Source organism: Danio rerio, chromosome 24, assembly GCF_052040795.2.
Source record: "Danio rerio strain M-AB ecotype USA chromosome 24, GRCz13ab, whole genome shotgun sequence".
Lineage (NCBI taxonomy): Eukaryota > Metazoa > Chordata > Actinopteri > Cypriniformes > Danionidae > Danio > Danio rerio.
The window spans coordinates 30272033-30296270 of record NC_141044.1 but is presented as its reverse complement, the minus strand read 5'-3'; the positions used below and the strand labels follow the sequence as shown (position 1 = coordinate 30296270).

The 24238-nt window shown below is 35.2% G+C and overlaps 1 protein-coding gene across 1 annotated transcript in view; it reads left to right on the top strand.

Moving 5' to 3' along the window:
* stag1b (STAG1 cohesin complex component b) overlaps positions 1 to 21789 on the top strand; it is a 47661-nt gene extending 25872 nt beyond the window's left edge. Inside the window, exons 19-34 of the mRNA XM_087309643.1 lie at positions 70 to 273; positions 917 to 987; positions 1076 to 1163; positions 3382 to 3462; positions 3559 to 3651; positions 3760 to 3934; positions 6211 to 6350; positions 6422 to 6523; positions 6612 to 6760; positions 10637 to 10765; positions 12228 to 12436; positions 14269 to 14443; positions 16377 to 16490; positions 18044 to 18158; positions 18284 to 18364; positions 20812 to 21789. Of these exons, the coding sequence (XP_087165769.1) occupies positions 70 to 273; positions 917 to 987; positions 1076 to 1163; positions 3382 to 3462; positions 3559 to 3651; positions 3760 to 3934; positions 6211 to 6350; positions 6422 to 6523; positions 6612 to 6760; positions 10637 to 10765; positions 12228 to 12436; positions 14269 to 14443; positions 16377 to 16490; positions 18044 to 18158; positions 18284 to 18364; positions 20812 to 20835 (1950 nt within the window). The 3' untranslated portion in view covers positions 20836 to 21789. The remainder of the gene's footprint in view (positions 1 to 69; positions 274 to 916; positions 988 to 1075; positions 1164 to 3381; positions 3463 to 3558; positions 3652 to 3759; positions 3935 to 6210; positions 6351 to 6421; positions 6524 to 6611; positions 6761 to 10636; positions 10766 to 12227; positions 12437 to 14268; positions 14444 to 16376; positions 16491 to 18043; positions 18159 to 18283; positions 18365 to 20811) is intronic.
* Positions 21790 to 24238: the final 2449 nt, after the last annotated feature.

Here is a 24238-nt window from a genome sequence, read left to right as displayed (position 1 = left end):
TCCTAAAAATCTAGACAATGTGTTCCGCTCAAGTATGTGCACTAGATTTTTTTTTATATCTCTGTTTAGCATCTGGACGCCCTGCTGAAGCAGATCCGGGTGGTGGTGGAGAAACACGCTGAGATGGAGGTTCTGGAGGCCTGCAGCAAGACTTACAGCATCTTGTGCAGTGAAGAATACACCATCATGAACCGCGTAGACATCGCTCGCAGTCAACTCATCGACGAGCTTACGGACAAATTTGCTCACTCTGTTGAAGACCTGCTGCAGGAGGTAGGACAAATGGCTCCATTTCAATGCTTTTCTTCTTATGCATCAGTAAGCTGTGTTTCCATCCACCTTTTTTATGTGCTTTTTGGATATTTGGATAAATAACCGGTTGATGGACATGCGAAGATGTGCATACATTTTGAAAACACATAACAGAGTAGGATAAACCTTTTATTCGATAAGAAAAAATGTGTATAAACTACAATGGAAACACTTTTAAATTCCAGTATGTGCATTAAAGTCATGTGATTTTGTTATAGGAAATCATGTGATTATAAAAATGTGTGTGAATGGACAAACCAAGCGGCTGACCACAATGTAAAACATCTAAAATGTTGTTTTGGTTATTCTAAAATGCCGTAACCATTACAGTATTAGTGTTATTATATTATTAATTCCAGTCCTGTCCAGAGCTTCTACGCTCCACGTCTCACGCTTACAAACACCACCATGCATTCATTGTGTGCCGGCATTGTCTTCTGAGGCACGAGTAATTTATTAAATAAAGAAAAGATTCCCGCAGCTTCTCTCACCACAGCAAATTGCATTTTTATTTTTGATATTTGGCACCAGCAAAAAACATAGCTGATATTAGTAAATGGCTTTTATGTGTTTGAAAGTAAATTCTCTCATGTTTTTTTCCTAGGGTGAAGAAGCAGATGATGACGACATTTATAATGTTCTTTCGACGCTAAAGAAGCTCACTGCTTTCCATAAGTAAGAGGTTTTCTAGTGGTTTTCCGTGTGTTTATGAGTGTTTATGAATGTCTGCAGAGCAGTAAGGTTTGTTTTGTATGCCTTCCAGTGCACATGACCTTACAAAGTGGGACCTTTTCAAAAACTGCTATCGATTGTTGAAGATGGGAATCGAGCAGGGCTCCATGCCAGAGCAGGTAAACATGCATAGGGATCGACGGATCAGAAGTTCAGCATTCAAAATATTTTACGTAAAAACTTTTAAAAGGTTAGTTCACCCAAAAAATGAAAATCCATGCCGTTTCAAATCCCTGAGACCTTTGATTGTCTTTGGAAAAGGAATTATGATATATTTAGGATGAAATCTGAGAGCTCTCACTCATTGCCTATAGACTGCAATGGTCAAGCATCATTCAAAGTCTAGAAACACCCTCAAAATCATATGCCTTCAGTGGATCAATCTTAATATTTTCAAGGGCACGCACTCACCCACTCTGGTGTAAATAAGTGCACCCTATACTGACACTAATGAAAAGAAACCATTGAAAAACAATTTTATTTTTGCTTTGTGCGCACAAAAAAATTCTCATAACCGATTAAACTGCTGAAGGCATATGATCTGTTTGAAGATGTTTTTTGGTATTTTTTGAAAGACTGGAATATTGCTCTCTTGAGTGGCACGGTGGCTAAGTGGTTAGCAGTGTTGCCTCAATGCAAGAAGGTCCTTGTTTTGAGTCCAGGCTAGGCCAGTTGGCATTTTTGTGTGGAGTTTGCATTTTTTCCCTGTGCTCAGGTGGGTTTCGTCCGGGTGCTCCGGTTTGCTATAGTCCAAAGACATCCATTATAGGTGAATTGGGTAAACAAAATCAGCCATAGTGTATGAGTTCTTGCCAGAGTATGCGTGTTTCCCAGTACTGGGTTACGGCTGGAAGAGCATTCACTGTGTAAAACATATGCTGAAATAGTTGGTTGTTCATTTTGCTGTGGCAACCCTTGATAATCAGGCAGTAAGCCGAAGGAAAATGAGGGAATGTTGCTGTTTATGAAGAATGAGAGAGCTCTCAGATTTCATCTGAAGACAAACAAAAGTCTTGTGGATTTGAAACAACATGAGGTAAGTAATTAGTAGCAGAATTAGTTTTTTATTTTCAGTGAACTTTAAAATGGCAATGTTTTCACAATTTCAATAGTTTTTTTATTATTTTAAAGTTTATTATTTATAAAAAATATTGCTTTTTCTGTAATGTGTGTTTAATCTGCTATGATGAATTCAGCCTGGGTGAGCCTAAGATATTCAAAAATGTTGAAAATAGACATTGATTTGGTTTTGATTGATTCTAAAAACATGAATACTTTGTCAGCAAAGGTGCATTAAGTTGATAGTAGGGTTTAGGGCTGCACGATAGATTGTTTAGCATCGATATCGCAATGTGTGCATTCGCAGTAGTTGCATCGTATAGATATGCAATATTGAGTTGACGTTTACGTATGCAAAACCATAATGCATGCACTGTTTATTTCACTTTTACCTTTGCTTTGTTGCATTTATCTATTCTTGTAGTTTGTTTATTACATGTAATGCGTGATCATCCCAATAAATCAAAATTAACACATCTAATTTACATTAATTAATACATTTACATTTAATACAAATCAGGAGTTTACTGAAGCAAAGGTCATAAAGGCTTGCTAAAACCAAGAATTGAACCTTAAAATAAAGTGTGAACATATTGTTTCAGATGGTGCTTTTCAATCATTTGCTGGGATTGTATAATTAGATACAGTATATCGCAGAAAAACAAAATATCGCAATGTCAGATTTTTCTAATATCATGCAGCCATAGTAGGGTTTAGAAATAATGTTACAGAAAATTATATTTTAAATGGTCCTGTGCACGCAGATGCACAATAGGTAGTGCTGTCGCCTCACAGCAAGAAGGTTGCTGGTTCGAGCCTCAGCTGGGTCAGTTGGCTTTTCTGTGTGGAGTTTGCATGTTCTCCCTGCGTTCGCATGGGTTTCCTCCGGGTGCTCCGGTTATCCACCCAGTCCAAAGACATGCGGTACAGGGGAATTGGGTAGGCTAAATTGTCCGTAGTGGATGAGTTGGAATGAGTGTGCTTGGATGTTTCCCAGAGATGGGTTGTGGCATGAAGGGCATCCGCTGCATAAAAACATGATAAGTTGCCGGTTCATTCCGCTGTGGCAACCCCGGATGAATAAATGAATAAATGGTCCTGTGTAAATAATAAAATAAAAATTGTAGGTGTGTTTCTACTAAAATTTTAAGCGGCACAACAATTTTCAAGATTGATAATAATCAGAAATAGTTTTCAGCTCCAGATCAGCATGATAAAATGGTTTCTGACGCATGATGTGACATTTGAATAATTTCTTGTTTATTGTCTTGTGGTCAGATCGCTGTCCAGGCTCTTCAGTGCTCTCATTACTCCATCCTGTGGCAGCTGGTGAAAATCACTGAAGGATGTCCATCAAAGGTACGGTACACACCAATAAATGCAGATGACAAAAATAGTCCAGAAGTCTTAATTTTTTTTACCTTCTTTGCAAATCATGCATTTCATACATTTCAGGATGATCTTCTGGCATTAAGAAGAGTGGTGAAGTCTTTTCTAGCAGTTTGCCAACAGTGCCTGTCTAATGTGAACACTCCAGTCAAAGAGCAGGTAAAATATACATCCTACAGTTCTGTTTTTTTGTTATGTTATAGATCTTAAATTGTATATGTAAATGTTCCAGCATGTATTTTAAGTCAGTCCGTTTTATATTCACAGGCGTTCATGTTGCTGTGTGACCTCCTGATGATCTTCAGTCATCAATTGGTCTCAGGCGGTCGAGAAGGTTTGCAGCCGCTGGTTTTTAATCCTGATGGCTCTTTGCAGAATGAACTGCTCAACTTTGTCCTGGATCACGTTTTTATCGACCAGGATGATGAGAATCAGAGCATGGGTGCGTGTCTGCTTTGATTGAGACTTATTTGTTTGGATTTTCGCTGAGAAAATGAAATATTAAAAGTCAGAGAATTCATGTATTGAGCACTTATCAAGACAGTTCTGATAGGTCAACATTTGCTGTAGTGCAAAAAAATATTTAAACATTTGGTGTTACAAATGTTATTTCTGATTTTAAAAAATTTTATTATTATTTACACATCAGATTTATAAAACATTTAGTTTAACTCTGTTTTTATCGATGCATATTAGGTAGAGAGTTACAGTATTAAATGCACAGAATTACAAAACATCAACTGTTCCAATCTAGTAGCAAAAAACATATTAGTTCATGTTTTCTTCCTCTCTGAATCAAACAATAAAATGATATATTCTTGCATCAAAAACAATATTTAGGGCAAAACGCAAATAAAAATATATAATATTATTAAGATAAATAAATTAACATTATAGATAAAAGTAACACATATTAGGCTGTACAGCAATACAGAAAAAAATAAATACAAATTTGCAAAAGGTACAGCTGTAAAAAGTTATTAATTAAAAAATTATTTAATTAAAAAAGGAAGAAAAACTTGCATATTTTCTTTGTGCTTTCCATTTACAGTACAACTAAGCCAGGGGCAAGGAAAATAGGACAGCTATGTTTTATGGTCTGTTTGTTTAATTAAGTTACATTGCATCTACATGCCAACTAATTCTCAGTAGATTATAAGTAGACTGTTTGGGTTAGGTTTGGGTTAGGGTTAGTGTAAGTGAAACTTGCAGTTTCTTATAGTCAGTTAAATGTCTGTTAAAGGAGCAGTAACAACAGATATTAAGCAGGCAGTCTACTTATACTCATTTGGACCATCAAAATAAAGTGTTACCATTATTTTTTCCTTTTTAAAATTTGAGAGGGGGGGATTGCCAAATAGTCAAATTTTCCAGTATTACCTAATTATTTCTGTTTGATTAGACTGCATCAGATCATACATTCATTTTTAGATAACTGGGTGAAGAAAATTTTTTTCAGTTCATTGTTACAAGGCTTTTAACAGGTGTTAAACAGAAGGTGAGTGCATTTGTAAAGATGACAAGGACACATTAGTAGGGTTAAAGGTGCAGTAGGTGATTGTCTTCAGACACATTTTTTTGTTTTCATTCCAATAGTAATGTTTAAAGTAAAACAAATGCTGAATCAAAACTTTAAAATTCTGAATCAATATTATAGTTACTTTTGCATGCTGGAGGAAGGATGACACCATGACTAAAGTATTTCTGTTAGACAGGTAATGTTCTGTTTTAAAATTATTTTAGTCATGCAAAGCTGATGTAGATTTCCTTGTTTTATGAATGGGTTATACGCACGGACGTGTTGTTCAGCCACTGAATGTGAAAAACTGATGCGTCTATTTTCAATTTTATAAGGGACCTTTTACAGCATCGATGACATAGATTTTTATTTAGTTTAACAAGAAAAAATAGTAAAAAGTGCTATTACGCCTAGCCTGCTTTACTGAGGTGAAGTTGGTTTTATATTAACATTGGTTCATTTTTGAACAATGACAGCCTGTGACGCGTTCCCTATATTGTGTACCATGCTGTTTTGAATATTCACTCTGAAATAGTATGTAAGTATTGCTTGATAAGTGTAATTTCTGCACCCTGCCGGCCAAACACTATAGCTGCTTAAGGTCAAAGCGCATGAGAGATTGAGACCAGTGATTCTTGCATACATGAAATATTGCACATTATATAGCATTATAAAGTACTCTAAAGTTTTCTAACTGGCGAATGACATGATCTAGTAGGTTGTCTACGGTCATCTTTAAGGTGCGCATTTGCGTTATCATGAGGCGTGGCTTTGGACAGCAGGGGAGGTGTTTTCAAAGATATTATGCTAACGGACAGCATTTTGGCAGATCACCTTCTGCACCTTTAAGTCTAAATAATGTCTAAATAATTTATATAACATTTATAATTCTACAAGATTTGTATTTTTTATGTTGTTTTATAAATGCTGTTTGACTAAAGAATACTGAACAATGGATTTAAAATGGTTTCCACAAGATTGCATTGCATTTTTTTTATGTTGAAAAATATTTAAAGTAATAATATAAAACATGCATCTCAGTAGAATTTACATGCTAAAAGGCATTCAAATTAAAAAGAGCCTTTTAAATTATAATAGTACTTTTTTTTCTAATAAAATCTTCCTTGGTGAACATTTAAAAGCATTTATTAAGTTTAATAGTTTAAATGTTTTACTTCATGCTGTGTGGTTTTATTTAGAGGGTGATGAAGAGGATGAAGCCAATAAGATCGAGGCTCTTCATAAGAGAAGAAATCTGTTGGCTGCTTTCTGCAAACTCATTATCTACGACATTGTGGACATGCCCGCTGCTGCTGACATCTTTAAACAATACATGAAGGTATGAAAAACATTTCAAATCACATCAATCTGTGTTTGAAAACGATTCAAACAACTGGTGTTCATTTTCAGTATTACAACGACTACGGAGACATCATCAAAGAAACCTTGAGCAAGACCAGACAGATGGACAAGATCCAGTGCGCAAAGACACTCATCCTTAGCTTGCAGCAGGTATGATACGATTGGGTTTTTTAAAATGAATTCTGAATCTCCTAAACTTTAATACCTTATTATTGAATTAAATTTTCCCCATCTGCAGCTCTTTAATGAGCTGATCCAGGACCAAGGACCCAATCTGGACCGAACGTCCTCACACGTCAGCGGCATTAAGGAACTGGCTCGTCGCTTCGCTCTGACATTTGGGTTGGATCAGATTAAAACCAGAGAGGCCGTCGCCACACTGCACAAGTAAGAAACCCCACAAACTCTTGAGTTAGAAACTCTTGGAAGTTTTCACTGAGCAGTATGATTCAGTTCAGAACAGAACAGTGCAAATGTCGATCTCGCCTTGAAAAATATAGTTTTTCACCAAAATAGCGATCAAAATTTGCGGTTTACAATGTAGACATCAAAAATTTTCCTGATAAGTTGAATATAATAGTTTGAAAACATTGCCAAAGTCACACAAGTGGCAATTTTACATGGCACATCCATAACGGAGAGGCGCGTCATATCCATAACGGAGAGGCGCGTCATATCCATAACGGAGAGGCGCGTCATATCCATAACAGAGAGGTATGTCACATCCATATCGGAGAGGCGCGTCATATCCATAACGGAGAGGCGCGTCACATCCATAACGGAGAGGCGCGTCATATCCATAACAGAGAGGTATGTCACATCCATAACGGAGAGGCGCGTCATATCCATAACGGAGAGGCGAGTCACATCCATAACGGAGAGGCGCGTCACATCCATAACGGAGAGGCGCGTCACATCCATAACGGAGAGGCGCGTCACATCCATTACGGAGAGGCGCGTCACATCCATAACAGAGAGGTATGTCACATCCATAACGGAGAGGCCAGAGATGTATAGTAACGAAGTAGAACTACTTCACTACTGTACTTAAGTACTAAAAGGCAGTATCTGTACTTTACTGGAGTGTTATTTTTTTCTCCTACTTCCACTTTTACTTAAGTACATATTTTCCATGAGTTTAATACTTTTACTCCGATAGATTTTTTATGTGATGCATCGTTACTCGTTACTAGGGGTGTCAAAATGATCGATATCAGTTCAGTAATAGGTCATAACCGGTGATTACGTGATGACGTCATTTATCTCCTATGCGCGATGTCGCAATACTATTGCGGAGGACGGAGGCGCGAGTGAAGGCGGCACACGAGCCGCTAATTTACTATAGGGAGAAATGTTGTAAAACTTCACCTCTGCCTCTCTCTTTCTCACTTTGGACATTTGACCCGCTGGCCTGTTTGTAAGGTAACTTTCCCTCTTTTCTTGGCTGTTAAAGCTGTCGATCCATCCAGACACGAGCGTGCCTGATGTTCAAGTTTTCTCCACTGTGTCTATTACCTGTGATAACCGGCTATTCTTCCCGCCATGGGTGAACAGCGCTTCTTTTCTAAAGCCCTTTCTGTTGAGCAGATGAAGATAATAACCAATCATCATAAGACCTCGCCTGTCAGCGCTCAAAAAGCAGGCGGTATAATATTGACATGAGTTTATTAGCTGTAAATGCTCATGCTGTCTTCTGTGCATGAGTTTTGTTTGATACATTCAGAAAGAGTGCTTTCTTTAAGCAGGTCAAATTAAGAGTACAGTTCATATATGTGACTGCTGTATTAAAGAACAAAATTGTATTAAAAATAACCCTATAACTGTCACACCAAGACAAAAGCAATATATTTATGCAATATAAAAGCAATAAGTGCAAGACCAATTTAATTAAAAACATAATCAAAATTTAAAAAAAAATAATACTAAACCATAGCCATAAGCCATAAAGTATTTTAGAGTTTCTTTTAACACAGTACTATAGACACTTTCCTGTTTTTCTTTTTTCTTTTTTTTTTTACAATAAAATCAAAATCAAGTGAATTAGTGCAACAGGATTTAGTTTGCTTGTTTAGTTTAGTTTCACGACTGCTTCCAGAAGACATAACTCCTGTTTATTGTGGTATTAACCAATCAAACTTCAAAACTACCAAAGTGTGAGTGAATAATGCATGTAAGAGAGAAACAGTGTGATTGTACCTGTGTGTGCGTCTGTGTGTGTGTAAGAGAGAGAGAGAGAGAGAGAGAGTGTGTGTGTATGAGAGTGTAAAAGAGTGTAATTTCGTGTTTGTGTGTGTGTGCGCCCATGTATATGTATAACAACATCGGTATTACACAGATGTTAGGAGGAGATGGTGAATTATGTGGACATTATGTATAAAATTCAATCACACTAAATATTTTTTTATTTTCAGAAAGTAAAACTACACATAATTTCCTGTAAGGGTTGGGTTTAGAGATTGGATTTGGGGTTAGAGCATTCAAAAGTTTGTAGAGTATAAAAACAATTGTAACCTATGTAATGTCCCCACAATTCACAAAAGTGTGTGTGTGTGTGTGTGTGTGTGTGAGAGAGAGAGAGAGATAGAGTGAGAACTGTGTGTGAGAGTGTATGAATGTGTAAGAGTGTACATTTAGGTGTGTGTGTGTGTGTAAAAGAGAGAGAGAGAGAGTATGAATGAACATGCTGAATTATCTCATCAGTGAAGTGATTTTCTGGTAAAAGAGCCTGACGATGTGAATTCTTGTACCATAGAAATTATTTACAGAGAAAAACAGTATCGTTAGCCATGTTTCTTTTCATTCTGCTTAATCAAGTGCCCCAAAGATATTTAAAATAAACAAAACAATATGATGTCTTTTGACTGCCTTCTTTAATAACGACATTACACAATACTTGTACTTTTACTTTCAGTACTTGAGTAGTAAATTTTTAAATAAACTACTTGCAATACTTAAGTACAAAAAATGTTGAATACTTTTGTACTTCCACTTAAGTATGGTGCTTAAAGAGCACTTCTACTTCTACTCAAGTCACTTTTTGATAGAGCACTTGTACTTTTACTTAAGTATGGGTCTCTAGTACTTTATACATCTCTGGGAGAGGCACATCATATCCATAACGAAGAGGTATGTCACATCCATAACGGAGAGGTATGTCACATCCATAACGGAGAGGCGCGTCATATCCATAACGGAGAGGCGCGTCATATCCATACTGGAGAGATGTTACAACCATAACGGAGAGATGTCACATCCATTACGGAGTTACATCTGTAACAGAGAGACATCACATCTGTGACAGAGAGACGTCACATCCGTAACCAAGCTTTTTCCTCCTATAAATTTTTTTTATATTTTTTGTTCTATAGTGAGCCAACTCTTATTCTTTTGATTAGCATTGTTGATTGATTTAGGTTGTGCAGTTTAATTCATAGAAATTCTACAAAGTATGTTGTCGACTGCAATCTCGCTAACTTTTGTGGTCAAATCCATAACGCATGTTTATTTTCCTCATTTAAAATATAAAAAATGTTTACAGACTGATATCATTCTGATCTCATTACTCTGTGGTTCATTGTTTTGAAAAATGTAAACGGGTGTTTCAATATAAACAACTGTGATTGGTGTAGCCTTCATGTAGATAAACAACAGAGCAATACAGAGAGATCTCTATGGCTCTGACATGCGCCAGGGAATTGTGGGCGGGGAAAACTAGCTCATTTGAATTAAAGGCACTGGCAACAAAAACTGTTACAATGTACTAACAGCTCAAATTTCCCAAATTCAGAAAGCTATAATAAATAATCTGATGGGTGTTTTGAGTTGTAACTTTACAGACATATTCTGGAGACAAAAGATTTATCCTAAATCTTGAAAAGGCGGTAAAATGGGTGCCCTTTAAAAGTTCTTATCCAAACATGACATTAGGTTAAATGGGTGTTATGTACTCTATCCATTTAGACCAAAAGTCAACAATTGTATCTTTTTGGTTATGCACACAGTATGTCATTGTCTTTATAATGAATATATTTTTCAAAATGTTAATTTAATCTTGCATTTGTGGTGAATGAGGTTTATACTTGCACCTAGTAATAGCTTATTTACTTGAAGCAAGGATGACTCTACACATATATTTGTTTTTCCTTTTCAATAAATCCATTGACAGCTTACCCAAATAAAGTAAAGTTTTTAAATTATGTTCACTTGTATTTTGCTTTGTTCAATGTAAAATAAACCTGAACTAATGTATCTTAACAACAACAGGGATGGGATTGAATTCGCCTTCAAGGTCCCGAATCCAAAAGGACCAGAGTACCCACCACCAAACCTGGCTTTCCTGGAGGTTCTCTGCGAGTTCTCCTCCAAACTCCTCAGACAGGACAAGAAGACTGTGTAAGCACACAACACTCTACCATAGTTGAATGAGAGCATATTGTGAAAAAAAAAAATTCAACTTAATTGATAAGTTGATCCACACAAATTAATGTTGTTAACTAAACAATTTCAGTTCCCATTGATCTTTGTCATACTGATTTGATGTAAAGGCACAACCTAACACATTTTTACTTTATATTTATGTGAATAGAAATGAGGTTGAGTATATTTTTTTCTAATTAATTTCACACTTTGTTTCATTGTGTATCCATTTTCATTTTTTACCCCAAAATAATGGAAGTCAAACATGCCTCATAAGTGAGACACATTATAATATGGCAGCTTAAAAAGAATTTATGCATTTAAACAAAACCGTTTTATTAAGTAGTTATATCCATTAAAATAAGAGTTTGGTCACCTAACATCTTTAGGAATGGAAAGATACATTTTAAATTCAAAGGACTTATTGGAAAATAAAAATAAAAAGTACAAAATTTCAATTGAATTTAATATATTTGTATATCTCTGTTTTTTATTTTTTATTTAATATTTTCCCCCAGCATATTAATTTGTGTGTACAAAATATTTGGACTGTGATCTTAATTTGGTTGTTGTTGATAGATTAGTTTTGGCTTTTGGTACTCACTAATCTAACGTATATACACAAATATATTATTGTAAAGCATCATATAGAAAATATAAATTTAAAAGAGAGATCTGTGAGGGGTGTACTTGTAACAACGGGTCAGGGACAACAGAGGTGAGGATTATTATTTCTCTTATTTAAGAGATTAGTCAGGCAGGCAACATTCAAAACAGGGGCAAACAGGATCACAGAGGAAATCCAAGAGTGAGTCAAAAGCAGGTGAATGGTCAGGACAGGTGGCAAAACAACAGGAAGAATAAACAAAGCCAGGCAAGACAAGGAAAACGCTTTGTAATGCTAATAGAAAACAAGACTGTGTGTGCGTGCGTGCGTGTGGTATTTAAGTACTGGAAATTGTCTTCACAAGCTTCAGCTGCACGTTTGCAATCACAGGGAATCTGGGCCAGGTGTGTAAGTGCAGGAAATAATGGGATTTGTAGTTCAGTTCAGTGGCAAATGTGTAGTTAAGTGAATAATAGAAAGTATTCACTAACAGCCTGTAAGGGCAACAATGCTGGTGATCATAATTTTACTCATTTATGCTGAGGACAAACACACATAGATGCAAACCCACACAAACTCAAATAATTTGCTCATAAAATAAAGTAGTTATTAACTTTATCAAATAAAAGTATTTTTCAATTCTTCTCTCATTCTTCAAACAAACTTCTTTTTGTCCTGATTGTTACAACTTTTATTCTCATATATAGTACATAGCAAGTCATTATTTATTGCTATTTTCCATAAATGAACATCATAGAATTTGATCAACATGGAATAATGACATACTAATGCAGCTGATTTGGTTCACTGTTTAATGTGTTCCTCCCACAGTCACTCTTACCTGGAGAAGTTCATGACGGAGTATATGATGGAAAGAAGAGAAGACGTGTGGCTGCCTCTGATCGCATACAGGAACTCTCTATTGACAGGAGGAGATGATGATCGTCTGTCTGTCACTACCGGAGCCTCCTCCACCAGCAAAGCCAGCACAGTCCGCAGTAAAAGAGGCCGACCGCCACAGCACAAAAGAAGACCAGACGGTACAACACAGCCTTCAACATTTCAAAACATTACTCTAACATGCCAAGAAAAGTATTACAATTATTATTCATATCAGTATTATAATTATTTTTCATATTCGTTAATTTAACTTATCAAAGTAAATGTCTTATTTCTGTCAAGTTTAAAGGGCGAAAGAGAAACCAAAGAGTTAATAGGTAATAACCATAATATTCATTGATTCATTCATTCATTAATTTTCTTTCGGCTTAGACTGCCAACTATTCCGGCATATTTTTAGGCAGCTGATGCCCCTCCAGCTGCAACCCAGTACTGGGAAACACCAATATATTCTCACATTGACACACTCATACACTATGGCCGATTTAGTTCATCCAATTCACCTAAAGCGCATGTCTTTGTGAGGTGACTGTGCTAACCACTGAGCCACCATGCTGCCCTATAACCCTAATATGCCAATAAAAAAAATTTCAATAATTTTTTATATCCATTAATATCAACATTTATCATTGTAAATGTCAAATCTGACAGTGATAGTGATAGAGAAAATGCAGAATTAAAAGTTAAAGTAGACTTTTATTGTCAGAACATGACAAACACATCAACCAAATAAATATTTCACAAATCTGAGGTACAATATTTCTGATTAATAATATAAAACTTGTACTGATTACCTATTAGCATCTTTTTTCCTTAACAACATATCTTAATGGAGAAATGTATTATTTTGATCCTGCGTGTTCTTACAGGTGACTTCAAATCATAAAAACAGAAATATTTAATTAAATATTTATGTATTTAAATATTTAAATTTAATTGATTTGTGAAAATTGTACGTAAAACACGAACCTGAATATATTAAGAATACTTGTACATGGTATTGCTTTTTAACAATTAATACAGTAATTATATTACCTTACTCCTTTATTACATTTAATACATGTCTGCTACAATACCACAGAGATCAATCTGCATATAAACAAACCTGAACTCGCTTGAACAGATAAACAGACTGTGGGGGTGTATGCGATCCTGGATTAACATCTATGTTGATCCTGGAACATCATTTTTGTTCAAAAATGTAATCCATACCTATTTCCTGCCCCTAAACCCAGCCATAACTGTAAAATATTCCCAAAATCAGAGAAGAATAATAGTTGGATAACAATCATGTAGATGTGCATAAATCTAACCGCAAGCATAAACTTGACATAAACAGTGATCATATCACTTAATTCTGATTGGCTGATTGGAATGTTGTTCCAGGATCAACATAGATGTTAATTCAGGAACATGTCCTACTTGGTGAAATCAGGTTGGCAGTGGTGTAAAATAAATGAGACATAAGTGCCATTTAGTTGTTATAAAGCTATAGCATGTGTACCTAATATATTCAGGCTTGTGTTTCACATATAATGATCTGAAATCAGTTCAATTTAAATTGAAATATTTAAATACAAAAGCCTTTTTATGGTTTGATGTCAGCTGTGAGAACTTGCAGGAACTCAAAATAAATAGCAAAAAAGAAGAAAAAGAAATTGGACACCAGTTATCATATTTTTTCCACCCAAAACAATGATCACAGACCCTATTGGTCAATTGTTCTTCACTGCAAAGTGTGACTAGAAAAAACATGAATCATGTATATTAACTTTAAAAAATTGTATCTAATTTATATATTAATTTGTTTGTTGTTTTTAATTGTATATTTTTTAATGAAAAGCTGTGAAAATAGTCTTTGTTTCTGACATGGCATTAAGTAAAAATACATCATAATCTTTTCCCTCACTTTATGACTCTGGCATCTCACAACAATGGGTCTGACTTTGTTTTTTGTGTGTGTTTTTGATAGAGGAGAGTGTTGAGGGATCGTGGGTAATGCGTAATGACACACTGCAGACACCAGGAGGCCTCCACACCCCTCAGCTCACGTCTACCGTCCTGAGAGAAAACCCCAGACAGGCCGCAGATCACATCCCCGACCAGGACTCTTCAGAACCGGGATCAGAACCAGACTACATGCACAAGTACGAGTTTAAAGTCTACGAAAAACAGACTCATGCTCAGAGCCGTTTTACATTGTCAGGGTTCCCACGCTTCTTGAAGGTACTTAAATTTCCAAGATATGAATGAATTCAAGGGCAGGGATTCATTCTTTGCACAAGGATTACTGTTGGATGGATTTGATTATTAACGATTTGACACTATTTTGATTCGGGATCATTTTGTTCTTAACTTTTCCGAGAGTTGTTGTAATAGCAACAGTTCTGGTAGAGCAAAAATGCTTGGGAGCAGGCTCATTTCATATAAACAGGATTAGATCGGGTCATTTCAAGCAAAGGTAATACTGAAAGTATGTACTGAATGCTGACCTTTTCTTACAGTAGTAGGTATTTTCATTTGGGAAAATAGTAATAGTTAATGTGAATATACTGTTATGCGATCTGCTCTCTGAAATAATAGTAGCCTACAAGGACTGTCACGGGGTGGTTCTCCTTATGGACGTTTTAGACACAATTGTGTACTATTTTAAGGTACCAACCAGCTTTAGTACAATTTGTGTATGATAACAGACATGCACAATATTTCACTTTTTTTTTCAAAGGAATAATAATTTATGCAGTCATGCACATGTTATACAGCTAATATGATGGTTATTTGTTGCTTTGCAGATGTTTCAGACACCTTTACTGATATCAAAATGCTTTTTTTATGCAAAATTAACTTAAACAGCCAGTTTATCCTTGCGTAGATTAAGAAACTTAAATAGGCCTACTAAAATAAAGAAAATCCGCCCTAAATGTAAAACTAAATAAATTGCTAAATACTCTTGAAAATGTAAAGCCTGTAGCTCACAACAAAGGTGGAAAGTTATTACGCATCAAATTTAAAAGTTTACTATGCATTTTTAATAGTTGTAATTTTGCCCACATAGATAAGTGAAGTCACAAACTTTCGAGAGGAGCACGTGATATGATTGAGCATGGCTGGTTTCTCATCTGTAATCAGTAACAATCAAATCAGTAACAATCGTAATCAGTAACCCCCATATATACATGCTTATTGACCAGGCAATTATCTCCAAGCTCAGGGTTTCCAGGACAGCATGCCAAACTTGCTATTAAAGCCAAGCATATCTAAGTGTGAACTCGTGAATTGAATATTAATCAGATGATGTCACTACGCTGCTGTTCCATAAGCCAATCGTTGCATTGCTAATTATGATTTCGTGGACTGTAGACAACAAAACGAGGCAGCAAGCTCAGATCAGTTCATCCAGATATTTTAATCTGATTTACGAAATTGTTTTAATAACCAAATTAGCCAGACACCAGTTATCAACATTAAGAGATCCAGGATCTGCCAAATCTTCTTAGATCATTTAGGCAAGGTACAAAGTACGAACCCCTGGAAAGTTTTGAATTCTAAATTCTGCTTTAATTCAGAATTGATCGTGTTATTTCAACAATTGTACGACTACGAAAAAACTGCGAAATTCTTCCTTTAAAAATGTTCAATCTTATAAAGAAATCTTATACAAGAACTATGACAAATCATGCATTTTATCATTATTTCAGAAACCGCACTTGAATATTGCCAGTATTATATCCAACAAATTTTATTAAAGTTATTTGAACACGACTGTTTAAAGCGGTCAGCATTTTTTAAAATAACACATTCAAACATCATTACTGACATTTTAATGCAAATATACAATGTAAGTGAAATGTTGGGTACAGGAAGGACTTTCATGGTCCTGTATATGCTTTTTAAGTTGCTCGATTTAAAATTTATTAGTCCATGAAAGTCCTTAAATTTGGTGCCCATGAAAGTGTGGGAAACCTGCATTGTGGAGGAACATTTTGATGAACGTAGATCAGACTGATTTGTTTTGCAGTTTGAGCTGCGGCTGAAGCAATTGTGAGGCTGTTGTTGCATCACTTTGTTCCCTGATTTCAGCCCACAGATGCAGATGTCATGGTTGGATCAGCAGAAGATGGAGGAAGTGAACCGAAAAGAAAGAAGCGGGATGAACTACATGAAATCACGCAGCGCTGGAGTGAGACAGCAGGTGTACGTAATCATAATCACACCAAAGCAGATGACACTTCTCAAAGCTTTAAGCCTTTTGCTGAAGCAGTGAGACACGAGAGGGCTTTATAGCAGTCGCGTGCAGTTTCTAAAACTGTTTAACTGCAAAACTAAATATTTTGGAAAATAAGTCTAAATATTATATTGTTAATGTATGCTTATGTGTATTTGTTTATATATGTATACATGTATAATGATGGTTTGTTCTGTAGACAATCAAAAAAAATTGCTTTACGGGGGTAATAATATTGAAAACTGCTTTTATTCAAGCCAAAATAAAACAAAATACTTTCTTCAGAAGAAAAAATACTGTGAAAAATGCCTTGCTTTGTTAAACATCATTTGGAAAAAAAGAAAAAAATCATAGGAGGCCTAATAATTTTTGACTTCAGCTGTATTTAAAAGACAGAGCACAGTATAAATGAGATGACTTGGAATCAGGGTCCCCCCGCTGGGTCTTATGTCTTAAATTTCAAAAACTAAATTTTAGGTCTTAAAAAGTCTTAAATTCACTGAAATATTGTCTTGTAGGTCTTAAATAATTTTTAACAGGTCTTAATTGTCCTCTGTCCAAGTAAAGCTACCTAATCGGGCCGACATCCATCCAATCACTAATAATCCATCGCAATAAAACCTTTTTTTAGATTTTTTTTTATTGCATGATCAGCAGGATCCAATTTACAATAGCTGTTTGATTATTATTATTTTTTTTTTTTTACAGCAATTTCTCTAAATTAAATTCTCTTATCGTAGAAAGAAAAATAGAAACAATTACACGATTCCTCATGATGATAACAGAGCCACATATAACTTTACATGATACATTGTTCTCAATCAATTTGGACCAAAAGTCAACAAATGTACATTTTTGATTATTTGTCATTGTCTCCATAATAGATAAATTTTAACAGTGTTAAACTTGTCATATAAAAGAAATATTATGTTGAAAAAAAGTGTAAACCACTACAGTTTTCTTGTTTTGACACATTAAAATATGTCGCTAAGAAATAATTACATTAGATTTTTGGGGGGATTTAATTATTTATTTATTTATTTTTGGTGGCAACCGACCAGGCCGTTATAAATGATCATTAATGCGAAGCCCTGTATACGTCTAAAATTATTATTATATATTTATTATTATATTATTAATTATAATGGTGTTAAAAAGTTTTACATTTGATTTGAATAAACCTGCAGAAACCCTGTTGAATATTCCTATCTATTTCCCAGTAAATATAAACAATATATTTTGGTTTGATTTATGTTCATTAAAGAAACTGTCTGGTCACCTAACATCTTTAGGAATAGTCAGGTAATTCATGCAGATTAATTGAGGGATTAAGCAGAAAAGAAAATGAAAGAATGAATGACTAATATATACTTTTAAAAAATCAATTTACATAATTTATTAACCTTACTAACCTTATAAAACTTATTAACCTAACTCTTAATAAACAAATAATGCCTTATCACAAAACTAAAGCCGAGAGATTGAATCTATCAGAATATTAATTAAACCTGATGTCTTTCAGGCGAGGCCTAATGGAGGATGATGCTGAGCCCATCTTTGAGGACGTGATGATGTCATCGCGCGGTCAACTAGAGGACATGAACGAGGAGTTTGAGGATACTATGGTCATAGATCTGGTAAGAGTTCAGAGATGTGTCCTTCAGTGTATTTTTTATGTTTCTGCTGGTGATCAGGAATCGCAACATCTATTCATCAGTTAAATTACTTTAACTTTGATCTTACCTTACAATTCACATTTCAGCCGGCGTCGAGAAACCGAAGAGAAAGAGCCGAACTCAGACCAGACTTTTTTGACTCTACAGCCATAATGGAAGACGATCCTGTAAGTACACAAGAGGAATTTGATTAGCTATAACTCGTTTTGAAGGGCACCCATGATGAAAATCACCTTTTGGAAGCTGTTTGGACAGATCTGTCTGTAGGTAAAGTGTGTCCACGGTCAAATTGGAGTGATAGAAACACAATAAGTCTCTCTTTTTTTTTTATCTCCCTATGTTAAAATAGGATCCAAATCCCTCATATTTGAGGCCTACCACAACGTGACGTTGGAGTGTGGTTTTTCCGCCCATTGAATTGATTAACAGACGTGTATTAACATCTCTCCGTAGTAACGCAAATAATCATATCAACAAGACAGAAAGTGCGCAAAGCAAGTTTGATTAAAAGATCTATTCCGCTCTCTGTGATCATCTGCACATCAAGTTTGAGTTTTATAAGTTTAAAACGTTTTTAAAACAGTGCATATCTGTAATAAATAAAGTAAAATTGGTGTAATTCATCTCCACAACCACATAGTGTCATTACAATTATTAAAGAAGATGCTTTAATCCCGTTTTGTGGACTTCAATCAGGTTTATTTTGTACATTAAAATAATATATGTCTATACAGCATTGTATATCCTTTCACATTTGTTATGTCCACGTGCACAAACTTTATAACGACGTTGTGTGCAACTCATCTTGCAGAAAGGCTAAAAAAAAATACACTCCTGAGCAAAATCATAAGACAGAGGGAAACATTTCCAGTATTCACATTATGCATCGACTGGATTGTAATTAGGTTGTAAGTACTGCTTTGAAATGCCAAATGAAGACACGGGTGCAACACGTGAAAAAAACAGAGAATAGGCAATTAAATAAAAATTTGCATTTGATCTCAAACAGGCTCAGATCAGCTAATGACACTCTGATGATCTCTAGATGGCATAGGCAAAAAGGCTTTCTCTGTTAAACGTGGCAGGATTGTTCAGCTGCACAAGCAAGGGCTCTCACAGCGCGTCATTACTGCTGAAGTTGGACGCAGTAAGACAGTCATTTTAAATTTCTTCAAAGATCTTGAGTGCTATGGGACAAAAAAAATTCAAGTGGTAGACCCAAAAAAATTACACCTGCACTGAGCTGGAGGATCCGACAAGCTGTCACAGAAGACACAGGCAGATCCTCAACCCAAATTAAGGCCTTTACTGATGCTGACTGTAGCCCAATAAATATAAGACGAAAGAAGGGCTTCAAGAACAAAAAAACGTCTTCGAAGACCACGTCTTCTCCCACACAAGAAACGCCCACAAACTTGGCCTTTTGGAATTTGCAAGGGAGCACCAAACATAGGACATTGAAAAATGGAAGAAAGTTTTGTTCTTAGATGAAAAAAAAAATGTAACCTGGATGGTCCTGATGGCTTACAACGTTACTGGCATAACAAGAAGATTCCACAGGAGATGTTTTCTACACGGCACAGTGGTGGAGGCTCCATCTTGTTCTGGGGTGCTTTTTCCTTCAATGGTAAAATTTGAGCTTCAGGTTGTGCAGGGGCTCCAAACAGCTGCTGATTACGTGGACATGTTGCAGCGGGCATTCCTCTTGACTAAAGGACCTCGTCTGTGCAGTTACTTTCAACAGGACAATGCTGCAGTTCACAATGCCCACAACGCTTCTTCCATGCTCTTTTGGACCATCCTGCATGCTCTCCTGGTTTAAATCCCATTGAGAACATTTGGGGATGGATGGCAAGGGAAGTTTGCAAAAAGGGACGCCAGTTCCAGTCCTTGGGTGACCTTCTTGAAGCCATCTTAACCACATGGAGCAACGTTACCACCAACCTCCTGGAAACACTTGTATCAAGCATGCCAAAACGAGTTATTGAAGTGATCAACAAGAATGGAGGTGTTACTCAATATGGAGTCATTTTTGACAGTTTTTGTTCTATTGTCGTGTTTTTTGGCCTATAGTGCTAAATTTTTGATCAGCTGATTTAAGCCTGTTTGAGTTTAAATTTTTTCTTTTTTGAATAAATTGCCTATTCTCTATTTTTTGGCTTTTTCACCTGTCTTCTTTGGGTATTTAAAGCAGTACTTAAAATCGGATTATGATCTACTAGTGCAAAATGTGAATAGCTGAAATGTTTCCCGCGGTCTCAAGATTTTGTTCAGGAGTGTATATAAAATAACCATTGGGAAAGTTTTTACTGTAGTTAGGGAGATCTGCTTCATTCTTGTCTGTCACTGTGCTGTTTGTCTACGTGAAGGCTATGTCTCTGACATGCATGTGGGAATGGTAGGCAGGGAGAACTATCCCATTCGCAATAAAAACAGCTAAATGTTATAACAACTCAGATTTCCCAGAATAAAAAAGGAATAATAAATAATCTGATGGGTATTTTGAGCTGAAACTTTACAGGCTCATTCTAGAGACACAAACGATTTATCTTAAATCTTGAAAATAGGTGCCCTTTAAGAAGGAAGTGCTAATCATCTGCTCTTTTCCTAACAGGGATTCGGAATGCAGATGTTTTAGGAGAGATTTCGAACTCGACGGGTGATCGCAACCAGCAACCAACAAGAATCACTTCAAATGTTTATTTAGTTCTTTTTAAATAGCAGTTTCACACAACTGTACGCAGGCATGTGAACTTTCCTCTCTTACTTTTCGTCATCAGCCCATGATCCCATTGTGAGCTTTCCTGTCAGTCAGCATTTCCTTCAGTTCAGATGGACCATAGAGAGCCTGGAAAATCCTCAATGGCGATACGATTTCAGCATCATCTTGACCAAATCGGTTTCTCTTTTTAACATATCATATCTATTGATTTCTCAGAGCAGATGCGGTTTAATCAGACATTTGTGTGATGCTGTTGATTTCTACATGCGTTAACGCCAATTCAAGTTCTGATTTTGGTCAGAAAGTATTCATATTTCAAGTTCATCCAAAAGTACTATTGGCCTTAAATTAATCATTTGGTTGTTCGATTGCTCAGATTTAGCAGATGAATTAAAGTTAAGCCCACATTTTTTTTTTTTAAAAAGCTAAAGCTGTTATTTGAGGAGGAAGTACAGGGGAGTATTCAATACTTCAGACACTGGTCATGTGTTTTATACAGATATTTTGTTGAAGAACTCGTTTGTTCTGATTTTAAAGAAGTTTACCTCCTCTTGTTTAGAGTCTGCTCAGTGATTTACCTTTTTACTGTGCGTTTGTGGAAACATTGTAGCTTTTCACACAATACTGTATTGCTGTGAACATTTCTTGGTGGTTTATTGGGCTTTTATGTCCATCCGAATCTCCACGGAGCAGGTTTTTGATTGGACCTGTGTGGTGTTGAAGAGTGATGTCAGAACCCGCGTTTCGACTGGTGCTTTCCTGTTTCAAGACTCCAGTCAAACTGCGGGATTGTCATTTATTTTAACCTTTTCACTGTTCAAACTTTGCTTTTTTTAAAAAAAATGTTTAAATAAAAGTATTTAAAATTAATGTTGAGTATTTTCAACTTCATACTTGTTTTAATACACTTTAATTGTTGCTATGAACAAAGTTTGTTTTGGTTATTCTTAGACCATGTGGGACATTATGTGAAGCACATCTAAGTAAAAAAAAATAACATTCTCCTCCAATCTCCATGGAATAAGGAGAAATCTTAGAAACAGGGAAGGAACAGTAAGAACTGTGTCAACAAACATTGGTCTTATTGGGAAACGGGCTTTCAGCCAACATAATTTTGCCAGCAGGGAGTGTGTGTTGGTGCATATATACATACTCACACACACTCACACACACAGAAAAAATGGCTAAAAAAATCTTAAAATGATATTGCTTGTATTGTGACTAAATCAAGGTTGTCAGACATTTAGAGCTTTTTTTTATTATAACTGGGTGACACAGTGGCTCAATGATTAGCACTGTGGCCTCACAGCAAGAAGGTTGCTAGTTTGAGTCCCGGCCTGATCAGTTGGCATTTCTGTGTGGAGTTTGCATGTTCTCCCTGTGTTCATGTGGGTTCCCTCCGGTTGCTCCTGTTTCCCCCACAGTAGAAAGACATATGCTATAGGTGGATAGAATAAATTAAACTGGCCGTAGTGTATGTGTGTGAATGTTTCCCAGTACTGGGTTGCAGCTGGAAGGACATCCGCTGTGTAAAACATATGCTGGATAAGTAAGCAGTTCATTCAGCTGTGGTGGCCCCTGATGATTAAAGGGACTGAGTCGAAGGTAAATTATTTAATGAATCTAATTATAAATCAGGGTTATTAGAAATTGAATTTTCTAAAGATAAAGTGTCGGTACTGTGTTATTTAAGAATATGAACATGTGAAAACATCTATTTTGTTTATTCAATGCAAAAACAACCCTCTAAATGAAATTAATTTACAGTTGGAAGAAATGTCATGAATAGTTTGAGCAGAGAGAAAGAAATCTAAAGAGAGATAGTATAGTATTTTATATATATATATATATATATATATATATATATATATATATATATATATATATATTATACATACACATAAGTAATTGTGAATAATAAATAATTATATAGTTATATAGTATATTGATAATTTATTTTAGGATAAATTCTATTTTAAATAATGACGCAATTTGGTATATAATATTAATGTATTGTGAAGGTTTAATTCAAATTATCTAAAAAAAAAAACCTGCAACCATAATGCACTTGAGAAATCGGGCAGAAAACAAAATGTATTAATTGCTGTACGCGTTAGATGGCGCTGTTAAAATGACAAATCCAATGATTTCAAATGTGCTTTTTCAACACTTTCGGGATGAAGTTTAGAAATGTACAGGTTAGGAGAAGGCTACAAAAACAATTCAAAGGCTGGAAAAGTAATTTGTAATTATAAAAAAACAGTAAAAGTTATTTGGAATGTGATTTGATTTCAGGCAGTGTCAAAAATTAATTATTTTAAAAAGGTATGACGATTTTACAATGTTAATTTGTATGTCATACCCCTTTAAAATAATATTTTTTTTATTATTGATTAAGTATTGTTTATTATTAGGTCATGTCAACAAATTAACATTAATACAGTTACAAAAAAAACTGAGAAAGAATATGGGTCAAACGATTCCAGTTGCATATTTTACTTTATGCAAATGGTTGTACCATTTCAACATTTTCCATACTTGTAATTTTTATAAAAATAAAATAAAATGAAGCTAGAAATATAAATTGAAAATGGAAATAACTTAAAATTAAAATGTGCACGGCACACATTTTTTACTTTTTTAAAAATGACAATAAATTTTATTAAAATTTGAAAGTGTTGTCAGACCCTACGGATTAAAACAAATATTCACTTTTAATTCAAACCCTAATAAATCCAGAGGAAAAAATGAAAGATTTAAAAGGTGAACAAATGTTCCACAGATATATTTATGATAAATAAGTGGTTTGAAGGATAGTTGTATTATGTTGAAAATGCACTGAATAAACTATAGACCATTTTGAGGGAAGTAAACAAAAACAATGGTCCCAGCGTATTTCCCGTTTTACATCTTTAATTTCTACAACTTCCGATAAACCAAAAGGAGCTACATATTGACAAATGATGCCATGACCGCTGTTTAAACACGAAGTTATGATTGAATTGCCTCTTGTTAGTTATGAAATAGTTTGACAACAAGCAGGACATGTTCATGGGCCGATGACATGATCACATTGAAATGATCTATAGAAATAGCGTTAAATATAGCCTAATAATCAAACAGTTTATAAAGATTTTCGTTACTCAAACATTTTACACAGAATTACATTTTAGTGGGTGTATTTTACATTTATAGCCCGTATTTTGTTTAGCATGTTAATGAATCTCTTGAATAACGTCTCTGTATGTCTAGTTTTTTTTTTTTTTTTAGTTTGTTTTTCTTCCGCCTCATCTTCACCCGCGCCACGCCCCGCATCTCA